At 39.2% G+C, this 20,173-nt stretch overlaps 1 protein-coding gene across 4 annotated transcripts in view; it reads right to left on the bottom strand.

Annotated features, from left to right (window-relative positions):
• Window positions 1-20,173, bottom strand: part of ERCC8 (ERCC excision repair 8, CSA ubiquitin ligase complex subunit) — a 30,766-nt gene that overhangs the window by 8,186 nt on the left and 2,407 nt on the right. For 2 of the 4 annotated variants that reach the window (XM_042452721.1, XM_042452720.1), the window contains exons 3-9: window positions 18,910-19,011; window positions 14,937-15,087; window positions 14,200-14,281; window positions 11,249-11,317; window positions 7,170-7,236; window positions 5,048-5,151; window positions 2,549-2,673 (exon numbers count right to left, since the gene is read on the bottom strand). In XM_042452721.1, the coding sequence (XP_042308655.1) occupies window positions 2,549-2,673; window positions 5,048-5,151; window positions 7,170-7,236; window positions 11,249-11,317; window positions 14,200-14,281; window positions 14,937-15,087; window positions 18,910-19,011 (700 nt within the window). The remainder of the gene's footprint in view (window positions 1-2,548; window positions 2,674-5,047; window positions 5,152-7,169; window positions 7,237-11,248; window positions 11,318-14,199; window positions 14,282-14,936; window positions 15,088-18,909; window positions 19,012-20,173) is intronic. The other 2 variants (XM_042452723.1, XM_042452722.1) reach the window with 1 other exon arrangement.

The raw sequence follows: 20,173 nt of genomic DNA, 5'->3' as shown, positions 1-20,173 counted from the left end.
AAGAAGAAGAAGAAGAAGAAGAAGAAGAAGAAGAAGAAGAAGAAGAAGAAGAAAGCACTATAGTAATTTTACCTCTTGCTTGAAAAACAAATACACGGTCTCTGTACTTATTTTTACGGAAGGAAATAAGTTGAAAGCTAGTTTGTTGAACACAGCATCATGGATTTGTTATAGCAGCATTAGCATTGGCACAGCAGCATACTGGGCACAGTGGAAGGTCACCTGTACCCCATATCTGCAGGTACTGCAAACCATTGATGCAAATTAGCCTAATGACTAAAGTATGTACAAACACAAAAATCTGTTCACATGTAACATGTTAGCCTAGTTTTGCCAACTGCCATGGCACATTAACAGTACTGTACCTCTACCTAAAAATCAGCAACCTGACAACTGGTTTGATTTCCACTGTCAGAAATTGTTTACAATAATGATGACTGGAAAATGCGAGAAATATATAACTATTATTTTTGTACTATGTGAATTCAGCAAAGCTGCACACTATGTTGTGCCTATAGTTTTGTACATGAAATTGCTTACAGGATTACCAGATAATACTTTATTCTTCATCATTAAAATTAAATTACACATTAAGATTTATACATTTCTCCTATTTTTAATATGACTGACCCAATTCAGAAAGTGATTTACACATATCTAAAGAAATACTTGCTGAAACTAAGATTTGTTTCAAAAAGGCCTTTACTTCAAAACAAACTGTAAGACCATTTTAAAAGTTGCTTGTCTCCTATAACAAAATATTAACTTGGTGGTGTATAGGTTTTCTGCAATGAGAACTATTCAGTAATACATAAAGATGAGTATCTAGATGCATATTTTAAAAGAGGTTGGCTTAGGTTCTAAGTTGTTCTTCTGTTCATTTCTGCCAAGACTGCCTTCCAGCTACAACCCTGTAGAATATACTCCATATATTTATAAAGGGTTTTTGCAAGGTATAGCTAACTAAAGAAGGAAAGGAAAAGGCAAAGAGCCCCATCTTATGAATGTAATCTTTTTTTGTTTGTAGAAAATAAGCTACAATCTAAACCTCTGTACTTGACTATCTTCCAGGCTAAGAAAAAGCAGAAAGGAGAGAAACAGGATGCAGCTCACTATAGCAGATTGTGAAGTCATCATCTGTTGCACTGAAGTCCTAAACAGTGCAGACAACATTCTTCCAGAGATCAAGCTCTGAGGTGAGCATTTCTTAAACACTAGAGTGGAAGGGGGTCTAGTAGCAAGGAAGTTATAACTCATGGGCTAAATCCAACATAGTGCTGGAAATGTTCATTCCTGTTGAGTAGCATGAGATTAAATAAGTTTTAACTGTACATTGCATTTAGGTCCACATAGTCATTTTAAAAAAGATATATTTTCATCATGAAGCAATCATCAAGGATTAACATAATACTGTACTTTGACTGCATTCCCTCCCTATTTCTTGCCTCACATTGTCACTGCCATACAACAGCTTTAAACCAATCATGTTTCAGCCTTTAATAATAATGCTTGGATACAATGCCACTGCAATATCAATCATTGAATTATGTTTTTATGTAAGGAAACTTAACTCTTCCCACACAAACTAGAGATTAACTGCTTGAGCTATTATAACAGAAACCAAGAGACAAGATCTTAAGATGGTGCCTTCAAGAGATCTTGTCCTGATAGCAGAGCACTGAGTCTAAGAAGGTTGCTTTCAGCCAAAACCACTATGGCTTCCTTTATTCTGTTAAGAAAACATCATTTAGTAAAATATTTTTTCAAAAGAAATGCAAAGGGGTGGGGGCCAATTTTCAAACCCTCTGGCCCATGGAAGGCTGCATCACCTGTGAATCACACCTGACAACTCTACTTCCAGGTATTTCAGGCTGTTTGAGGATTGAGATTTTCCCCTTAAGAAAATCACTGCTCTAGAAGACCATTTCCTTCACCTCTGCCTCTGATATATGTTAAACCAATTATCCAAATGTTATTAGCCTGCATGAGAAGACCTTCATTTCCAAGTTCATTTTTATATCTCTAGTGGATCCTTCCCACTTCGGAGGGTTTGGTTCTGCCCCATGCACAGATGGCCAAAAAAAAAAAAAAAAAAAAAAGGCACACACACATATAAGTCACACGATATATTATTCAGTGTGTGGACATGTCAGATGCCCAAAATATAGGTCACGGTGATCTACAAGTGGTCAAATCTGTGGATCGCTATCCTGCTGATACAAAAAGTCCAATATACGTTGAATGTGAACAGCAACAGGATGTACATAAGAGAAATGTACTTCCTTGTTGAAAAAAATCTTTCTCTCTTTCTCACCCACACAAAGCAGAACTTTTAAACAAGCTGCCCAGAAAGAACTACATCACTATATAATCAGAAGCAAAAAGGTAATATTTGAACATTCTTCATACTTGACCTACATTTAATTTGTTTTTAATTTCCTCTCTACTGGTCTTGCATTGCAAAACAAAACCCCCCATAACATAACCCCCCCCCCTCACAATACATATATCCAAATTCTGCATTGCAGATAAAACCACAACACCTTACCAATGTGTTCTTCCCACTGGAACTGTTCCAGAGCCTCATGCGGTCATCTGTACCAATTGTCAGAAGGTGAAGCCCATCATTTGTAAAACACAAGCCATTAACTCTTCCATTATGGGCAGTATTTACTGTCAAAAATATGAACAATTATAATTCATATCAAGTGCAAGACAGCAAGATAGAAAACTCAATCCAGCAATATTTCATTGCTATGTTGCAAAAAAACTGTAATACGTAGAGGGGTGGGGGAGGCCTCAGACTTGTATTCTGTTATACAGCAATGTTTCTTGTCAAGGCTGAGACCAAATATTAAACTACTGTGCAGAGGAACATGGTTTCATTTTCCAGAAAATCAATGAACACACATAATGCATGGAATACTTGCTATTTCCTAAACTAAAAGCTCCAGAAATAGTTGTTTTTCCCATGAGAGAGATGGGCCAGTCCCTTATTCATTGTGGTACTCCAATGTGACCCTTTTTGAGGTTTGATGACCAGAATTAGGCCGAGTATCCCAAGAAAGACTACACCATAGATTTTGAGAAAGGCACTGTGATATTGGCAGTTTTATTTACCACAGCTGGCCCCAATGAAAACTAAATAATTTGGTGTCATCAGTGATTTTGGCCACCAAATTGCTTATTCCTCATTTCAGTCGAAAAACACTGGTCCCAACACAGATCTGGGAATAGGGGACCCACTGTTTATATTGCAAAAATCAATTATTTTTTTCAGTTATGACTGGTCACTTGATTAGCATGTTATTCCTGAGAGAGAAAGAGATACATGATAACAAGAAATACTGAAAATAAAACAGAAAGCAAAGATTTGGTGAAAAGTAATCCAAAAATCCTGAAGACTATTTCTGTAATTATTTCACGTTTACTAAGTTTATGATTCATATGATTCTAACTTTATGATTAATAAGATTCTCAATTGTAATTAACACATAAGGTAATGATGGGCAATCTGAATCACAGCAGAGATTAGCACCATGAAGATGTGGATTCATATCAGGATTCTAATAATCCTAGCTTTTGAGAATGGAGTGGCAGAGACAGGCAAAAGAGTATGATCCAGGTAAAGTTTATCATGGGGCCAAAACACTGCAGAAATAATCCAGTTTGACACCACTTTAACTACCCTGGCTCGATGCTAGGGAATTCTGGGAACTATAGTTTTGTGAAACATTTAGCCTTCTCTGTCAGAGAGCTCTGGTGTTCCCAACAAACTACATTTCCCAGAATTCCCTAGCACTGAGCCACGGCAGCTAAAGCGGTGTCAAACTGGATTATTTCTGCAGTGTGTTTTGGCACAGGATCAATGTCCTTTAGGCGGGGTACAAACCGCCGCTTTGCGGCGCTTCCCCGCCACCGCCATTTGCTCCGTGCGGGAGCCGCAGCAGCCAAACCGCGCGACTCCCGCGCGGAGCAAAAAAGAAGCCCCATTTCGGAGCTTCTTCTTGCGGCGCCTCTATGACGTCGCGAGGCGCCTGGCGCGGACTCGCAAGGTCATAGGCGCCGTGACACGTCTGGACGCTATGCGTCCAGTACATAAAGATGGCGGCGCCCATGTAGAAGGTGCGCCGCCATCTTGTACGTATAGGATACGTACTAGGGTTAGGGGGGGTGCGGAAGCACCGCCCCTTCCTAACCCTAGTACGTATCCTATACGTACTATATGGTGGTGTGTATCCCGCCTTAGTTTCACTGGAGAAAAATTAAACACATCCTCAGTGATCAAATTGAAATCACAACTTAAATGACTGCCTGATTCACACACAAAGTTCTGAATAATCACAATCACAGAGATTTGAAAGAGGTGTAGAAAATCTCTTTGGGGGTAATCACTTAGTAGGGTTGCCATAATTCTCTACCACAAACCAGGACAAAATGTAGGACAAAATTTAGACCAAAATGCAGGACAACTGTAGGATAAAATTTAGCCCAAAATGCAAAACATTTAAGGTCTGCCATTTTTCTTAAATGTCCTACATTTTAGCCTAAATTTTATCCTACAATTGTCCTGCATTTTGGTCTAAATTTTGTCCTACATTTTGTCCCAGTTTGTGGTAGAGAATTATGGCAACCCTACTTAGGGGCCATTTGCCAGAGTGAGTGGAGCTGAAACTAGTGTCACTGCCACATGTCAGCTTCCTGTACATGTCTATGTCTGGCCAGAGCCAAAAGTGGGCAGGGATACCTCCTTTCAATCTTTCACTTTCTTTCCCCTTATCTCTCCCTCCTTTCCTTCTTGGCCCAGCTGGGGTTTCCAGGAAAGACAATTCACTCTTGCCACCTTGTAGAGAACCTTTGACATTAGTCAGTGAACTACAGGTTGGCTATTTTAGAAGATGGGGAAAGAATCTTCATATAGTGCTCCGTACTGATCAATCTACCAATTTTAAGATGGATAATAATAAAGTCCTACTTTGATATAAAAGTGCATGGCACTAATCCTGTCATATGGATGTGAAGTGTATTGCCTATCTATATCCATTACCTGCTTCAGAAGATGCTTTTGACTTCTCACCATTATATTGATCAAGAGTAAGCAGACAAGCAGAAGCCCTCCTCACATCCCACAATTTCACTCTACTGTCAGCACTAAGAGGAAAAACAACAAATGCCCTGTATTGATTTACAAGAAAGAACGACTGTTTCCATGTACCTTATTCTGATAAAGTGGCAACTGATGAGCTTGTTTTAGAACTTCTTCATTAGTTTTCTTCTGTTACCCGTATACAACAAATGAATGTCTCTGTCCTCTCAGTTTAAACACAAATTAGTTGCTCATTTTCCCAAATGCAAAAAAAGTTCCTGACCCTATTGCGTACATATGAGGAGAGAAATTAAGAAGAACTTCCTAACTGTTCTGGATCTCAGCAACAACCCATTTCTTAGCATATGCTCCATGCATTTAATTCTGAATGGGTGGTGGTGGGGGAACACAACAAAATATGAAGGGACAAATCTCTCCTTGCTTTGAGATCTAACAACTTAATAGTTACTTCTTTACTGATTTATCAACTACAGACATCCCTCCATATTTGCGGCTTTGATATTTGTGGCTTTGATTATTAACGGATTTCATTAATATGTTCTCTCTAGGACTGTTTAGGTCCTCCAGTGCAACTCTGTGGTCAACTTTAACTAAAAGTTGCACTGAAAGACCATTTGTTGCTACTCCAATGCCATTCTGTGGTCAGTGTATGTTGGACACTGACCACAGAGTTGCACTGGAGGACCGAGAGATTCCTAGAGAGGTGTCATCTCAGGTAAAAACAGTGTTTTTGTTATTTGCGGTTTTTCCATATTCATGGGGGTCTTATTCCCCTAACCTTAGCGAATATGGAGGGACAACTGTACACTTTTTGATCTTAGTCCTCAAAGCATCTTGCAACATTTAAAACAGCAACCATAAAAATGAAACAATTATTAATAAATCCAAACAAATCACATACCTAAACTCTCACAAGAATAGCTACATATTCTATGACCTATCACTAAATGATTCAGTATACAGTATTTAAATTGTCGAGCTGCTAAAAGCCATCATGGTTGGTGACAGGAGATTAGAAGTTTACTTCATGGCTACCTGATTTTTTTGGGGGGGGGGCACCAATTCCTTCCCCAGGTAAATCAGTACCTTATTTGTTCCCACTGACTAGATTTTTTTCCCCTTTCCTTGAAACTCACTAGGGACCAGCAACCAATGGCCTGGGGACCCCCACCAGTTCAGGGACCACCACTTTGCATAGAACTGGTTTACTTAACAACCTTTTTATCTATTCAGGAACTAGTTAAAGAAAACAAGCTAGTTTTTCATTTAGATGAATATAAACCAGATGTATGAAAAATTTACACAGCAGTCCAGTTTAACAATACAATAAGCCAGGGATGTGCAGGAATTCTGGTACATTGTTTATAAAGTAGTAAGCTTCTATTGTGCCCAATCCCTTAAATCTATGGAAATCTGGTCTATGGTTTCCTAGCATGCAGAACAAGGCAGTTGTAGTTCCCCTTTTGGTTTATTTCTCCCCCTTTTGGTTTATTTCTCCCCCCAAACCGGGGGGAAAATCAGGGTCTTTACTGAGATTGCAGAAGGAGCAACTGGGCAGCATGCTTAATACTTTTTAAAGAACTATGACATTTTAAATTACACCATGAAAGCATCAGTTTTTCTTTCTTGGTCAACACTAACAGGGCATTTACTGAAGGAGTCTCTTAGGTAATAACTCAAGTCATGCATTGCCTGTTTCTATTTTATGAGCATGCATATTCACTTACAGATGTATCACAAAAATAATTGCAAATCAAGTACATATACTATTTCTGTGTCAATAAAAGCTTCTGCTCTTCTCCAACCAAATGTGCAAGTTTTGCTAATAATCTAAACATTTAGTTTTCCCTTTCCTTCTACCATACACATGTACAAATATTTCACATTCCATTCAAATAAAAACTTGCATTCACATTCCAGAGGAAAGACATACCAAACATAAGCTAAGTGAAACTCCTCCTGTTTCAATGTGAGAGTAAGAGATCACAAAAAAGAAAAAAGAAAAAGAAAAAAGTAGGCAACTTTCATTTTAATTATAAATATTATCAATTCTCTCTTTTACCTTGCAGTTGCTAAAATATATTCATAACGTGGTGACCAGGATACTGCTAGAATTTCCTGTTTGTGACCTAAAAATATGAAAGCATGTAAATGAGATGCATGCATTCAACCACTTATATACCATCAGTTTTGCCAGAATCATTTCCTATAAGTCATTTCTATAGGCTCCTGCTCCCCCACGGACTAGGAGGCGGCGGCGGCAGACCGCCGCAAAGCGGCGGTCTGTACCCCGCCCAAGTAAGGCAGGAGAGGGCTGACTGTGATAAATACAGGGTTTACATTCTTTGCATTGCCTTGAACTTCCTGTCATGTGTCCAAATGTACACATTAAGGAAAGATGGTGAGAAATAACACCCTGCTTTGCCTGGCTGGGCTTCTTTCTTATATTAGCATTGTGCTCACATGGGAAAGAATTGTATTTCATGGTAATGGTACATATAAAAATTAGACATGTTTCTAAATCGAGAATAAAATGGAAGATATTGGTGGACGTAAGGGAGAGAGGGGGACTGTCTCTCCCAGATCTAAGATTATATTTTCACGCAAATTGCCTGGAATGGATTTTGGAATGGGCTAGATTGGAAAATGAAAACTTGTTAAATCTGGAAGGTTTCAACATTAGATACGGGTGGCATGCATACCTATGGTATGGGAAATTAACACAAAATAAAGAATTCAACGATCATATAATTAGAAGAACTCTGTTAAGAATTTGGGCCAAATATAAAGGGAAAATTTATAGACACATTCCAATATGGGCATCACCACACGAAGCTTTCATGAAAAGAAGTAAATTAATTGATAGAGGATGGTTGAAATATAAAGATCTGGTGGAAAATGTGAAGGGAAAGATTCAAATGAAAAGCAGGGAACAATTGGAACAGGAGGGAATAGACATGGGTTGGTTTACATATAGGCAGTTATTAGGAAGATTCAAAGATGATATGAAACAATATGGAATAACGGTGGAAAAAACAGAATTAGATATGATAATAATGAAAGAAAACAATGATAGTAAGGGGACGATCTCAAGATTATATACAGTGGTGCCTCGGGTTACGAAATTAATTCGTAACGCGGCCGCTTTCGTAACCCGAAAAGCCTTCGTAAGCCGAATTGCCATAGGCGCTAATGGGGAAAAGCCGCGATTCCGTGCGAAAAAGCCGAAAAAAGCACCAAAAGTTTTTTTGTAACCCGAAAAAACATTCGTAACCCGAAACAATAATTCCCTATGGGATTTTTTCGTATCCCGAAAATTTCGTAACCTGGGTATTTCGTATCCCGAGGTACCACTGTACATTTTGTTTAAAAATAGATGTGGAAGAAGAAACTATCAAACCTAGTATGATTGAATGGGCTAAAAATATAGGCAGGAATATTAGATTGGAAAATTGGGAAAGAGCGTGGGGTAAAGATTTGGACTTCACAGTGTGTGTTGATATTCGAGACAACTTTATAAAGATGTTACATAGATGGTATCTATCACCGGTTAGAATTGCTAAAATGTATAAAACCAGAGAGATGAATTGTTGGAGGTGTGGTAAGCAATTGGGAACTTTCTATCACATGTGGTGGACATGCCCAGTCATTCAAAAAATTTTGGAAAGAGGTATATAACTGTATAAGTATGTAAGTACAGTGGTACCTCGGGTTACGAAATTAATTCGTTCCGCCGCCGCTTTCGTAACCCGAAAAGCCTTCGCAAGCCGAAAACCCATAGGCGCTAATGGGGAAAAGCCGCGCCGAAAAGCACCAAAAATTTTTTCGTAACCCGAAAAAACCTTCGTAAGCCGGAACAGTTTTTTTAAATGGATTTTTTTCGTATCCCGGAAATTTCGTAACCCGGTCATTTCGTATCCCGAGGCACCAGTGTATGAGTATGTATAATATAAGGGTGAAATTAATACCAGAAATATATTTGTTGAATATCATTACTGATAGTGAGGTAAGAAAATATTTGAAACCTGTACTTTATCTTATTACGACTGCAAGAATTATAATTGCCAGAAATTGGAAAAATCAGGGAGAGATTGATGTTGATGAATGGCTGATAAAGGCAATGGACATGATGGAGATGGACATGATTACCATACGTTTAAGAGATGTAGAGAAATATGAGGCAAATGATGAGGATATATGGAAACCCCTATTACAATATTGTGAAAAATAGAAACATTAAAAAAAAAAAGACTTTAGGCTCTCAGAGTCCATGTATAAGACTGAGGTCAGGTAATGATAGGATTGGAGTAGAGGAAGCCTCCCTGGAGGACAGACAGAAGGAGAGGTGGTATTCCCAGATGGTTTAGAAATAATAGAGTAAATAAGATAAAGGATTGAGATGTGAAAACCATAGTTCCGCTCAGCCAAACAGTTATGGATAATGGAACATTGTAGAGAGATGTAGTAGGGAAAGCTGACTATGAATCGATGAATGAAAGTAAAAAGTAACAGCTGGATAGAAGAACAATTTACTATGTGATTAAGCAGAGAGAATCGATACCGGAGGCTTCTTTTGTGTGTTGGTTTATTTTATTTTGTTTGTTTGTTTGTTTGTTTTTTGGGGGGAGGGAAGAGAGGTAACTAAGATTACGATTGAGATGTATCAAGGTTGCTTTTCTTTTTCTTTTGTGTATGTATATACATATGTAAAGAGTATTTTTTAATAATAAAAAAATTAGACATGTTTCTGTATGTTTCCCAGCATAAACATATTGTCATCCAGATTTTTTTTACTATAACTCCCATAATCCCTGGCCAATGGTCAGTCTGGTGGAGAGATGTACTCTAAACTCACCGGGGTATATCAGAGGCATTCGGAGGGCACTAACTTGTTTAAACCCCTTTCAATTGGCAGTGCAAAAGAATGAGCTGGAGAGTTTCTTCATGCATAGAAAAAAGGCTCCTTGTACTGCTGGTCTTAGAGGGATTGTTCAAATATTAACACTTAGGCGGGGTACAGACCGCCAAATAGTACGTATACAATACGTACTAGGGTTAGGAAGGGGCAGTGCTTCCACACACCCCTAACCCTACTACGTATTGAATACGTACAAGATGGCGGCGCCCTGTTCATACGGGCGCCGCCATCTTTACGTATCGGACGCTGAGCGTCCGTACGTGTCGCAGCCTTTATGACGTAGCGAGTGCACCCCTGGCGCCTCGCTACGTCACAAACGCGGCTCAAAAAGAAGCTCCATTTTGGAGCTTCTTTTTCGGTCCGCGCGGGAGCCGCGCCATCTGAAGGCTCCGGCTCCCCCGCGGACCTACCGGTGGTGGCGGCAGACCGCCGCAAAGCGGCGGTCTGTACCCCGCCTAAGGGTTTGTTTTTTTTTTGCTATGATATTCATATACGATACTGAATGTAAAATAAAAATATTTCTGTTTACAAATGAGTTGCTTTATTTTATCAACTTCCTAATAAATCCTTCACAAGTACTCCACGGACAGATAGTTTGCAATTCATCAGCTACTGTAAATTGACTTGGTTCACTAACTTCAGAACAGGCTCTAGGAACACTTCAATAAGCAAATCTTTGATTCTTTATTCTTATCCATTTTCCCTCTCCTGTATACTTTATTCTTTAAATTTGGGTAACATCTAAGAACAAGTTCAATATGGATTAAGTCAACAGACTGGTTTCTCTCACCTGTACTATGGGCTGCAGGTGCAGCAAATTAAATTCAACCTCTATAAATATTTGTTTTCTGCAAAGGAAATGTTAATTTTATGGTTTATTTAAATCAGATTTACTTAATTAGATTCCCTAGATACGGTCAAATGTATTCATACAAGAATACCTGAGTCAACATTTCACTAGCCTAGTTCCCTCCAGATGTGATGGACTACAATTTCTGTCATCTTCATTTACTATGAAAAGCTAACTTGTTTTATCTGACTGCTAAGAAAATTCCCTACTTCACATTTTAATGAGGTAAAATTCAAACTAAATCAGTTTAAACAAATATCAATAGTTTTAAAGTGGCAATGTTTCTATTTCTTCAGACCCACAGAGCACTTCTTTACACAGTATAATTTACTCAAAGTAGTTATTGTCTAATATTAATGTTTCAAAGAATTACCCTGCAGAATGTGAGAACAAGATCCAGACTTCAAATCGCAAAGCTGTACTTTCGGGTTTTTGGTACCAACTGTGACAGGAAAAGAGAAGTATGTATTAAAGAAAAGAAACACATTTAAATATTGCTTATTAAAAGGATGCAGAGAAAGCTCTAACTTTATTATAGTGAATACATTTTTAATCACAAGCATTTTTGTATTCCCAAATATTTTGCGAATAGCTACCATATATACTTATTATTAACCTTTATTTATAAAGCACTGTAAATTTACACAACGCTGTACATACAATCTTTTTAATTGGACGGTTCCCTGCCCTCAGGCTTACAATCTAAAAAGACACGACACAAAGGGAGTGGTGGTGGGGAAGGGTCTCAAAATTTATGTCCAAAAATTGACCCCAAAATCCCAGGTCGACCTATTTACATGTCACTATGGAAACATGATAGCAGCTCTTTCAAATTTCCCCATGCAGTGCAGAGAGGAATTTAGCAAGAAAGAGCCAAGCAGAAAGAGTCCTGTGTGATTGATTGATATTGCTGTTTGTTTACGAGTCCCCCTCCTGCCCCTGCGTCTGGCTGAAAGAAAAGCTGAAACGATGAAGAAAAGTCTCAATGGGAGTCCCTCTCACTGAAGGAGCCTCCATGTTTTACCCTCGACCTACCCACGGGTCATGACAAAATCCCTAATTTTGGCCCCAAAACCTGACCTTGACTTATACATGAGGTTGGCTTATAGTTGAGTATCTACGGGTATATTTGGTACATTTCAGAAAGTTAAAATAAAGAGAACTGGATAAAATATGTTTCATTTCTCTACAAATTAATAGAAAGATATGTTTGATAAATGAAACATTTAGACACATGGACAAAAGTCAACTTGCTATACTATGCTATATTTGAAATTAGTTTTAACACCAACTTAACCTATCTGAGCCATCCCTGACTTAGGCAATTCTTTTGGTTTTCTACCATTGCTGCATCTGAAATGCTGATCAATGAATACAAGAACCATTAATGCATATTTATATAGAACAATGTCTTTGTAACAAATAACACAAAATTCTTATATCTAATTAACAGTATAAGGTATTTTACATACTTTATTCTATATTACTATAAGCTACTGTTTTGGTTAAACTCATTACTCTGATTTATGAAGCTCTTCAAAAGCATGTTGGGAAAGAGGAAGTACAAGAGCAAGTTCAGGAAAGAGCCATGGGCTGCTTGATTTTTTCTATCCCCACATCAAACATGGTGGGTATTTTAATTTATAAAATAATATACAAATGTCTAGGGATAGTGGTAGCCAGACAAATACTATAGTAACACAATCCTATGACTGTTTAGTGAGAAATATGTCCTGCTCTGATCAGGAGAACAATTCCCCTTATTAGAAACCACACAATCTTGTTTTTCTTAACTCATATCAGGTTGACCTCAATCAATGGTGTCCCCATGAATAAGAGACCAAGTAATTCTGTCATCAACAGCCCTGTTGAGATCTTGCAAATTCAGGGATGCGGCTTGCTTAACTGCATCTATCCACCTGTAATGCAATCTTCCTCTTTTCCTACCAACTTCTACCTTGCTAAGCATTATTGTTTTTTCTAGGCATGTCTTCTCATGATATGTTCAAAGTACAACAGTCCCCGTTTAGTCATCTATCTAATGGTGATAAGCTCTCCAGTTCTGGATGGGGTCACACTTCCCCTAAAGGATTGTGTTCGTAGCTTGGGGGTACTCCTGGACTTGTCGCTTCAGTTGTCATCTCAGGTGGATGCGACAGCCAGGAGTGCCTGTTATCAGCTTCGGCTGATACACCAGCTACGACCCTTCCTGGAATGGGAAAACCTAGAAATGGTTGTACATTCACTGGTAATCTCTCGTCTCAATTTCTGTAATGCGCTCTACTTGGGGCAACCCACATGCCATGTTCAGAAGCTGCAACTGGTCCAAAATATGGCAGCCAGATTGGTTACAGGGCGTTCAAAATTTGATCCTATTACACCTATCTTAAAATCCCTACACTGGCTGCCTATTAGCTTTCGGGCACAATATAAGGTGCTGGTCATTACCTATAAAGCCCTGCATGGCTTGGGTCCAGCTTACCTGAAGGAACGCCTCCTCCCATACAATCCTTCCCGCACTCTCAGGTCCCCTGGGAATAATCTCTTGCAGTCTAAGAAAACCAGACTGGTAACAACTTCCCAGAGGACGTTTTCTGTTGAAGCTCCAAAAATCTGGAATGACCTGCCAGAGATCCGCCATATAACATCTTTGGAGGCCTTTAAGAAGGCAATAAAAACAGATCTCTTCTGGCAGGCATTCCCAAACTGCTTCCGGGCACACTTGGAATGTTCACTCTCTAGTTGAGAATTGTCGTTTTAATGGTATTTTAAGGTGGGAGGGAGATAGGGGATTGGATTTTATATGTTTTCCTATGTTTTTACTTGTGGTTTGTTGTGTTTTATTTTTATTGTTCTTATGTTTGTTGTTACCTGCCTCGATCCAATACAGGGAGAGGCGGGATACAAATAAATATCATCATCATCATCATAGCTTCTATGGAGAGTTCAGGCATGAATTGCTTAAGGACGTATTTATTTGCCTTTTGGGCAGTGCAGGATATCCAGTGAATTCTCCTCCAGAACTCACACAGCAGCACATTGTGAGATTTTGGATGAGACAGTCCAAAATCACACAACAGCAACACCCAATGAAGACATCTTTAAAATCAGCAGCCTCAAAATATCCCTTGCTTAAAAGAAAGTATTTTGCAATAAACAATGATCACTGACAAATTAAAGAACATTCATACCATGTTAATTATCTAATGTGGGATGACATATCTGGATCAAACTGTAAGGGAGTCTTTCTGTATAAGCTGCTTACCTATTACTACTTTAAGAAAATATGAAATTCAAAACAGGAAACATAAAATGAATACTAACCTGCAATTAAGCAATGCCTGGTAGCAATAGAAGATATATGATGACTGTATACAGTTCCCTCAAAATTAAACACATCTGCAGGCTGTCAATTGAAAGACAATGCACTGGTTAAGCATTTGCCTCAAATACTAATCTTAACAAGGCTCTTGCCTACACAATGATTACAAATGAACAATGTAAAATGTAGTATTCAACCACAGTTGTGCAAATGTCATCAAAGTAATATCACACTTGTATTGGCAGATCATAAATTGATGATTCTGCTGCAAAAATTATTCTAATCCTGGTAACTAAGGATGACATAGTCAGGGTGCTGGACAAAAAATCTTCAGTGTGAATAACAAATATTAAAACATTCATCACATGCCAAACACAAAGAGAAAAAGCAGCAGGAGAACTAAAATAATTATGAATGAAACTATCATGAGTAAAAAATAGAAAAGTAGAGCTTCTTTTGTGTCTGTGTCTACTAGAGTCAATCTACTTAATATTGTCCGAAATGTCACCTGTCCAACTAGGCTTCCCTTCCCCCAGTATGGATTGCTCTTTGCATCACTTTATGAACCCTGCCGTAACCAATGTAACCGCTGTCTAAGCAGCTCTACAAATGCTACTCACCCAGTTGTAAAAGCAAGGGGTGTTCTAGAATGCTGATTCTTTATTAGACTGGGAATGTTTTGATTTTGAGAATGCTAAGTACCTCCTATGACTGGACCCAAGAATTAAATTTTACTTACTTGTAATGTGTTTGTGTCCCAGATTTTCAGTGTTTTATCAAATGAGCTTGATGTAAACATGCCAGTGTCATGGGGGTACCACTGAACTGTCTCTACGCTGAATTTGTGAACATCGGGGTGGCTTCTGCGACACAACCATAGAAGGACAAAGCTGACAAAAGGTCATAACTATTTGACATAACTATATGTAATACACTCAAGCATCTTGAATGGTAAATCCTTTAAGGGTCTAAGAAGCAAATCTCTGAAAGGAGAGACTAAGGAAATGACAGCACTAATCTCATTTCAGTTCAGCTGGCCTAGAGGAAAGATCTAAAGCAAGGAAGGAATGAACTTCTTATTTATCTGAAGCACTACATCTTCCCCATCCTTGATCTCTAAACCAGGGTTCTTAATGTCTGGTTTTCTAGGTGTTTTGGATTTCAAGTCCCAGAAGCCTCAACCAGCACAGCCCAATGGTCAGGCATTCTGGAAGTTAAGCTCTACAATATTTGGAACACCACAGGTTAAGAACTGAGAACTAGAGCAGTGCAGGCAGAAACCTCCTTATAAAAATATTTGGTGTTTACACTGGCAAAGTAGAATGTGGGCTCAAGAAAAAACCAGAAGTAACTACTCAGGAAGCCTATTAAATTTAAAAATCACATTTATTATTACAGGAAGTCCATCCCCAAACAGAAAGGGAGATAAGCAAAATAATTCAAGTAGACTTTACTACAAGATCCTTGAAAACTGGTTTGTGTATAGGGGTAGACTGGCAACCATTGCTGAAGATGGGATGCCACAAAGTTAACCCCTTCTTAGAGAAAGGGAAGAAAAGGATTATCTTCCTTGAAGAAGGAGGAAATGGTGTCAACAGATGGATCTCATTCGGGTGAAGCAGATGGTTCAAAAGGTCCATGCCGTGTCTGCAATGTGGCCGGTTCACCCCAGAACCATGGCTGCTGAATGCGCCTGGCCTTGATCTAGGCTGCCGTCGTGGTCCAGAACCGAGCACCAAATAGGAACTGTATTTTACTGCTCCTTTTTGGGTTGGTTCTATGGAAAAGAGCCGCACCTGGGGTGGCATCCGGCCATCTTTGAGCCGTGCATCACCTGAACAACATGCCTCCAATGCAGCCCAACACCAGCCCTTTTGGGCCAGTGTTTGAGACCTCTGTTAATAGTTCTCTTGATTTCTTCCTATTTGTCAAAGTCACTTCCTTCTACTTCAAGGAAGATAATCAGTAGCTTTTAAAAAAGAAATTGCAGAAGTAAATACAGCATGGAGTTTGTGTCTGCATGCTCTCACCCCCTCCCTGGTTGAGTACTGGATAAACTTGGACACTTTCCAGATAAAGGGATTGTTTCTGCTCTTTTTGCCTCAGTTCAAGGACACAGCATGATCTAAAGAAAGGGTCTAAATACCCTAAGGCAGGTGTAGGCAATCTGCGGCCCGTGGGCCGGATGCGGCCCAGCAAGGTCTTGGGACCGGCCCCAGCCTGGTCCTGCCGCCGATTGCCACCGGGGCCTTTGGGGGCAATTGTCTATAGAAGCCTCAGAAACATGCATTTATATTAACATTTTTTAAAAAATCAGCAATTTTTTTCGCATGTCCTCCATTTTTTTAAAAAAAGTGTCTTCCATTTGAAAATTTTGTCCTACATTTGTCCTGGTTTATTTATATAGTTAATTTTTTAAAAAATTATTTAATTATTTATTTTTTGGCTTCGGCCCCCCAGTTGTCTGAGGGACAGCAACCCGGCCCCCGGCTCAAAAAGGTTGCCTACCCCTGCCCTAAGGGGACCAGCTCTCATCTGAACTTGGAAGTTAAGCAGGAACAGTCCTGGTTAGGACGTGGATGAGAGACCACCAACAAATACCAGGTGATGTAGGCTATAATTCAGAAGGAGGAACTTTCTGAATATTCCTTGCCTAAGAAAACCCTATGAAATTCATGGACTTGCCATAAGTTCACAGGTGACTTGAAGGTACATATATAGACATGACCTAAAAAAACTCTGTCACCTATTGGATAAAGAATGAATCACAGCTCTAGGGCCCTGACAGTTTTAAAAGCCATTGTTCCTTCTTCTACTGGATGTACAACAGGAATGAGCAAGGGCAGCCATATAGATGTTACTGGACTACATTTCCCAGTTTTCCTCACTACTGGATACGTTGGCTAGAGCTCACAAGAACTGCAAGGGCTGCATTTTGCTTACCCCTCTTTACAAAATGACATTTCTGATATGCCTCCCCTCCACAAAGGTTATGCTCAAACAGTATGAACAATTCTTGCTTTTTCTGCTAGCAAATGAGAAATAATGAAATTAAGATACTAAATACTGCTAAAAATGTGTAAGGCAGGCAATAATAGCATACACGCAGACAGTACGGGCAGAAATATTAAGTGTTTACAGCAAGCAAATATCTATAGAAATATTACATAATTCTTAGCAAATGTGAATCATACAGGAATAAAGTGCACAGTTTCATTAACTTAATCATCTTGGCTTCAGATTACAACTTGATTACTGTATATACTCAACTATAAGTCAACCTCATGTATAAGTCGAGGGCAGGTTTTGGGGGCAAAATTATGGATTTTGCCATGACCCTTGGATAAGTCAAGGGTAAAACCTAGGGACAACGTTTTTCTTTGCGTTTTACACCGCAGTTCCCCAGCGTCAACTGCCACGGATCAATGCCATGGGAGTCTGGGATTCGTAGTACATAAAGATCTAAATGATGAAGCAAACGAAAACAATGCCAAAGAATCTACAAAATTATGGCAGGCATAACTGTTTCGGCTGACACTAAAGGCTGGATGGAAGAGAAGGCAGAGGGAGGTCAGTGCTTCCATGACAGACTGCACTCTTGCCTTTCAACAGGGGATGGTTCCCTTTTTAAATAAGAGCTAAAATATAGTATTTACATTGACCTGTGGATAAGTCGACCTAGGTTTTTGGGGTCAATTTTTTGACTAAAATTTCTAGACTTATACATGAGTATACACAGTAGTTTAAAAAATGGAGCCTAGATGTCCCGACCATTACAAATAATAACAACAACAACAACAACAACAGGATTTATTTATATGCCGCCCAATCACTGGGAGTCCAGGCGGCTTACAACAGAGGGGATAATAGACGGTTCCCTGGCCTCAGGCTTACAATCAAAAAAGACACGACACAAAAGGAGAAGGGAAAGGTGAGGAGGGGAGGGGATCAGGTCCAGCATTTTTCTCTCCCTCTGAGGCCTGGACCAAGGCAGATGGACTGGAAGGAGGGCTGCCCACAATTAGGTCATAATTATTTTTAATTAAAAACACTTATTTATCAGCTCCCAACTCTCAATGTGATAAACAGGTTTGTTGTTGCCATGTGTCTTCAAATGATTCCAACTTATGGATATCCTAAGATGGCCCTAAGGTCATAAGGTTTACTTGGCAAGATTTGCTCTGAGGGAGTTTCCTTTTGCCTTCCTCTGAGGCAAAGAGATTGTGATTTGGTCAAGGTCAACCAGTGGGTTTCCAGATAAAAACATGTCCAAAAGGTTTTTTAAACTAATTTTTAAAAGCTAATATTTTAAAATAACCGATTACAACACTCCCCAAGTAAGATACTGTTTAGTATCTTAAACAGGTTTTAAGGATCAAAGTCCACATGGAGCAAACAATACAGTCTTGGCTTGTTGGAAGACCACTAGCGATACCCTGTTATTCCATGGAAGTGAATTCCACAAATGAAAAATTATCTGATGTTACGAAGAAAATCTTGTCTCACCTACATACTAACCTAGCCTCTTGAGTCGTAAGACATGCATCAGGTCCTCTGCTGAGGATCTCATATTCCAGACAAACTCTTATAGGGGAGGCAGTATTTTGGAAACCATGGCTTCATGTTGTTTAGGACTTTGTACACTGACAAAACACTATTTAGCAATAAATTGTAATAAATTTATAAGAACTGCAGATGCAAAGAATACATACCTTCCCACAGAACAAACTGCTTTACAGGTATAGCATGGATCTCTGCTAAGGTTTTCAAGGTCATATAACACAATAACACCATCCGAACCACCTGATAACATACTGTAAGGAAACAAATTAAAAATTCATTCTGATACACCTCTGCTTTTCTTTAAGAACAGTCTTAAATCCATCAAAAGATTAAGATTAAAAATTATGGATGTAAAGCTGGAAAATTCCTCTGCAAAAATATTTAGGCGTTGATGGACTGCAGTTTCCCATAGCTCTGGTCAGCATAGCCAATGGTGAAAAATGCTGGGAGTTACTGTCCAACAAAAGTTAGAAGGCCTTACTTGGACTATTCTTGGGCTAAGCTGATTTGGACCTGACTGCACACATTTATTTTATGTTTAGTAAACAAAACTAAAAATATGCAAAACTAATATTATAAGCTAAAATAGCCTATCAGTTGTTTCAACAGTCAAAAATATCTGCACTCACATATTTCTTTAACACAAGGATCCTATGATAGATAGTCAATGTGGTCTAAATATTAGATTTTTCTGAAACAAAAACTTAGCTTGGAAGTTAGTTTTATTGAAATGCCTGTAAAATTTTTACCCCATGACAACTTAATAATATACACTTCCTCATATTTTTTAAAAGAGCAATCCTATATTTCAGTTACAGAAGTGGAGAGGCCCCAGAAGCAAGACAAGGGTGCAAGACCTGCTGCCCACCTTTTCCTGCACTTGATAAACAGTCCATCTCTAGTACTGGATGTACAAGAGGAATGAAAGAAGTTAGTCTTGGCAAGAGGTGAGAGGGAAGGATGAGGCCTGCTGGGATACTTCCTGACAATGCTGACAGAGCAAAAACAACAGCAACAAGGGGACAGGATTTGGTTAAATGAATTATGGGGAGGGCTGGGCCAATAAGACTGGTTGGTTCATGTAGTTCTCCTCCTACTGTGCTCAGGTGTGGGAGGAGGATGTAGCCTAGGTATACGATCCTTTATGTGAAACTAGCGATATTCCACTCAGGCTGCATCTGAACTGCAGCTCAGTGCTATGGAATCCTGGGATTTGTACTTTGCTGTGGCACCCAAGCTCTCTGACAGAGGATAAATATCTCAGGCAGATCCACTGAAGCATACCTCCAGGGGTAGGGGGCACACTCAGATCATCTGGGCAGCAATTGTTAAGAGTTCCAGAAGCCAGGCTGGTTACCACCACTAGCAGGGCCTTTACCATCTCGGCCCCTAATCTCTGGAACTCGCTGTCCG

This window comes from Sceloporus undulatus, chromosome 2 (genome assembly GCF_019175285.1).
Source record: "Sceloporus undulatus isolate JIND9_A2432 ecotype Alabama chromosome 2, SceUnd_v1.1, whole genome shotgun sequence".
In the NCBI taxonomy this organism is placed as follows: Eukaryota; Metazoa; Chordata; class Lepidosauria; order Squamata; family Phrynosomatidae; genus Sceloporus; species Sceloporus undulatus.
Note: the sequence above shows the minus strand (reverse complement) of the source record. Positions and strands in the feature narration are given on the sequence as shown.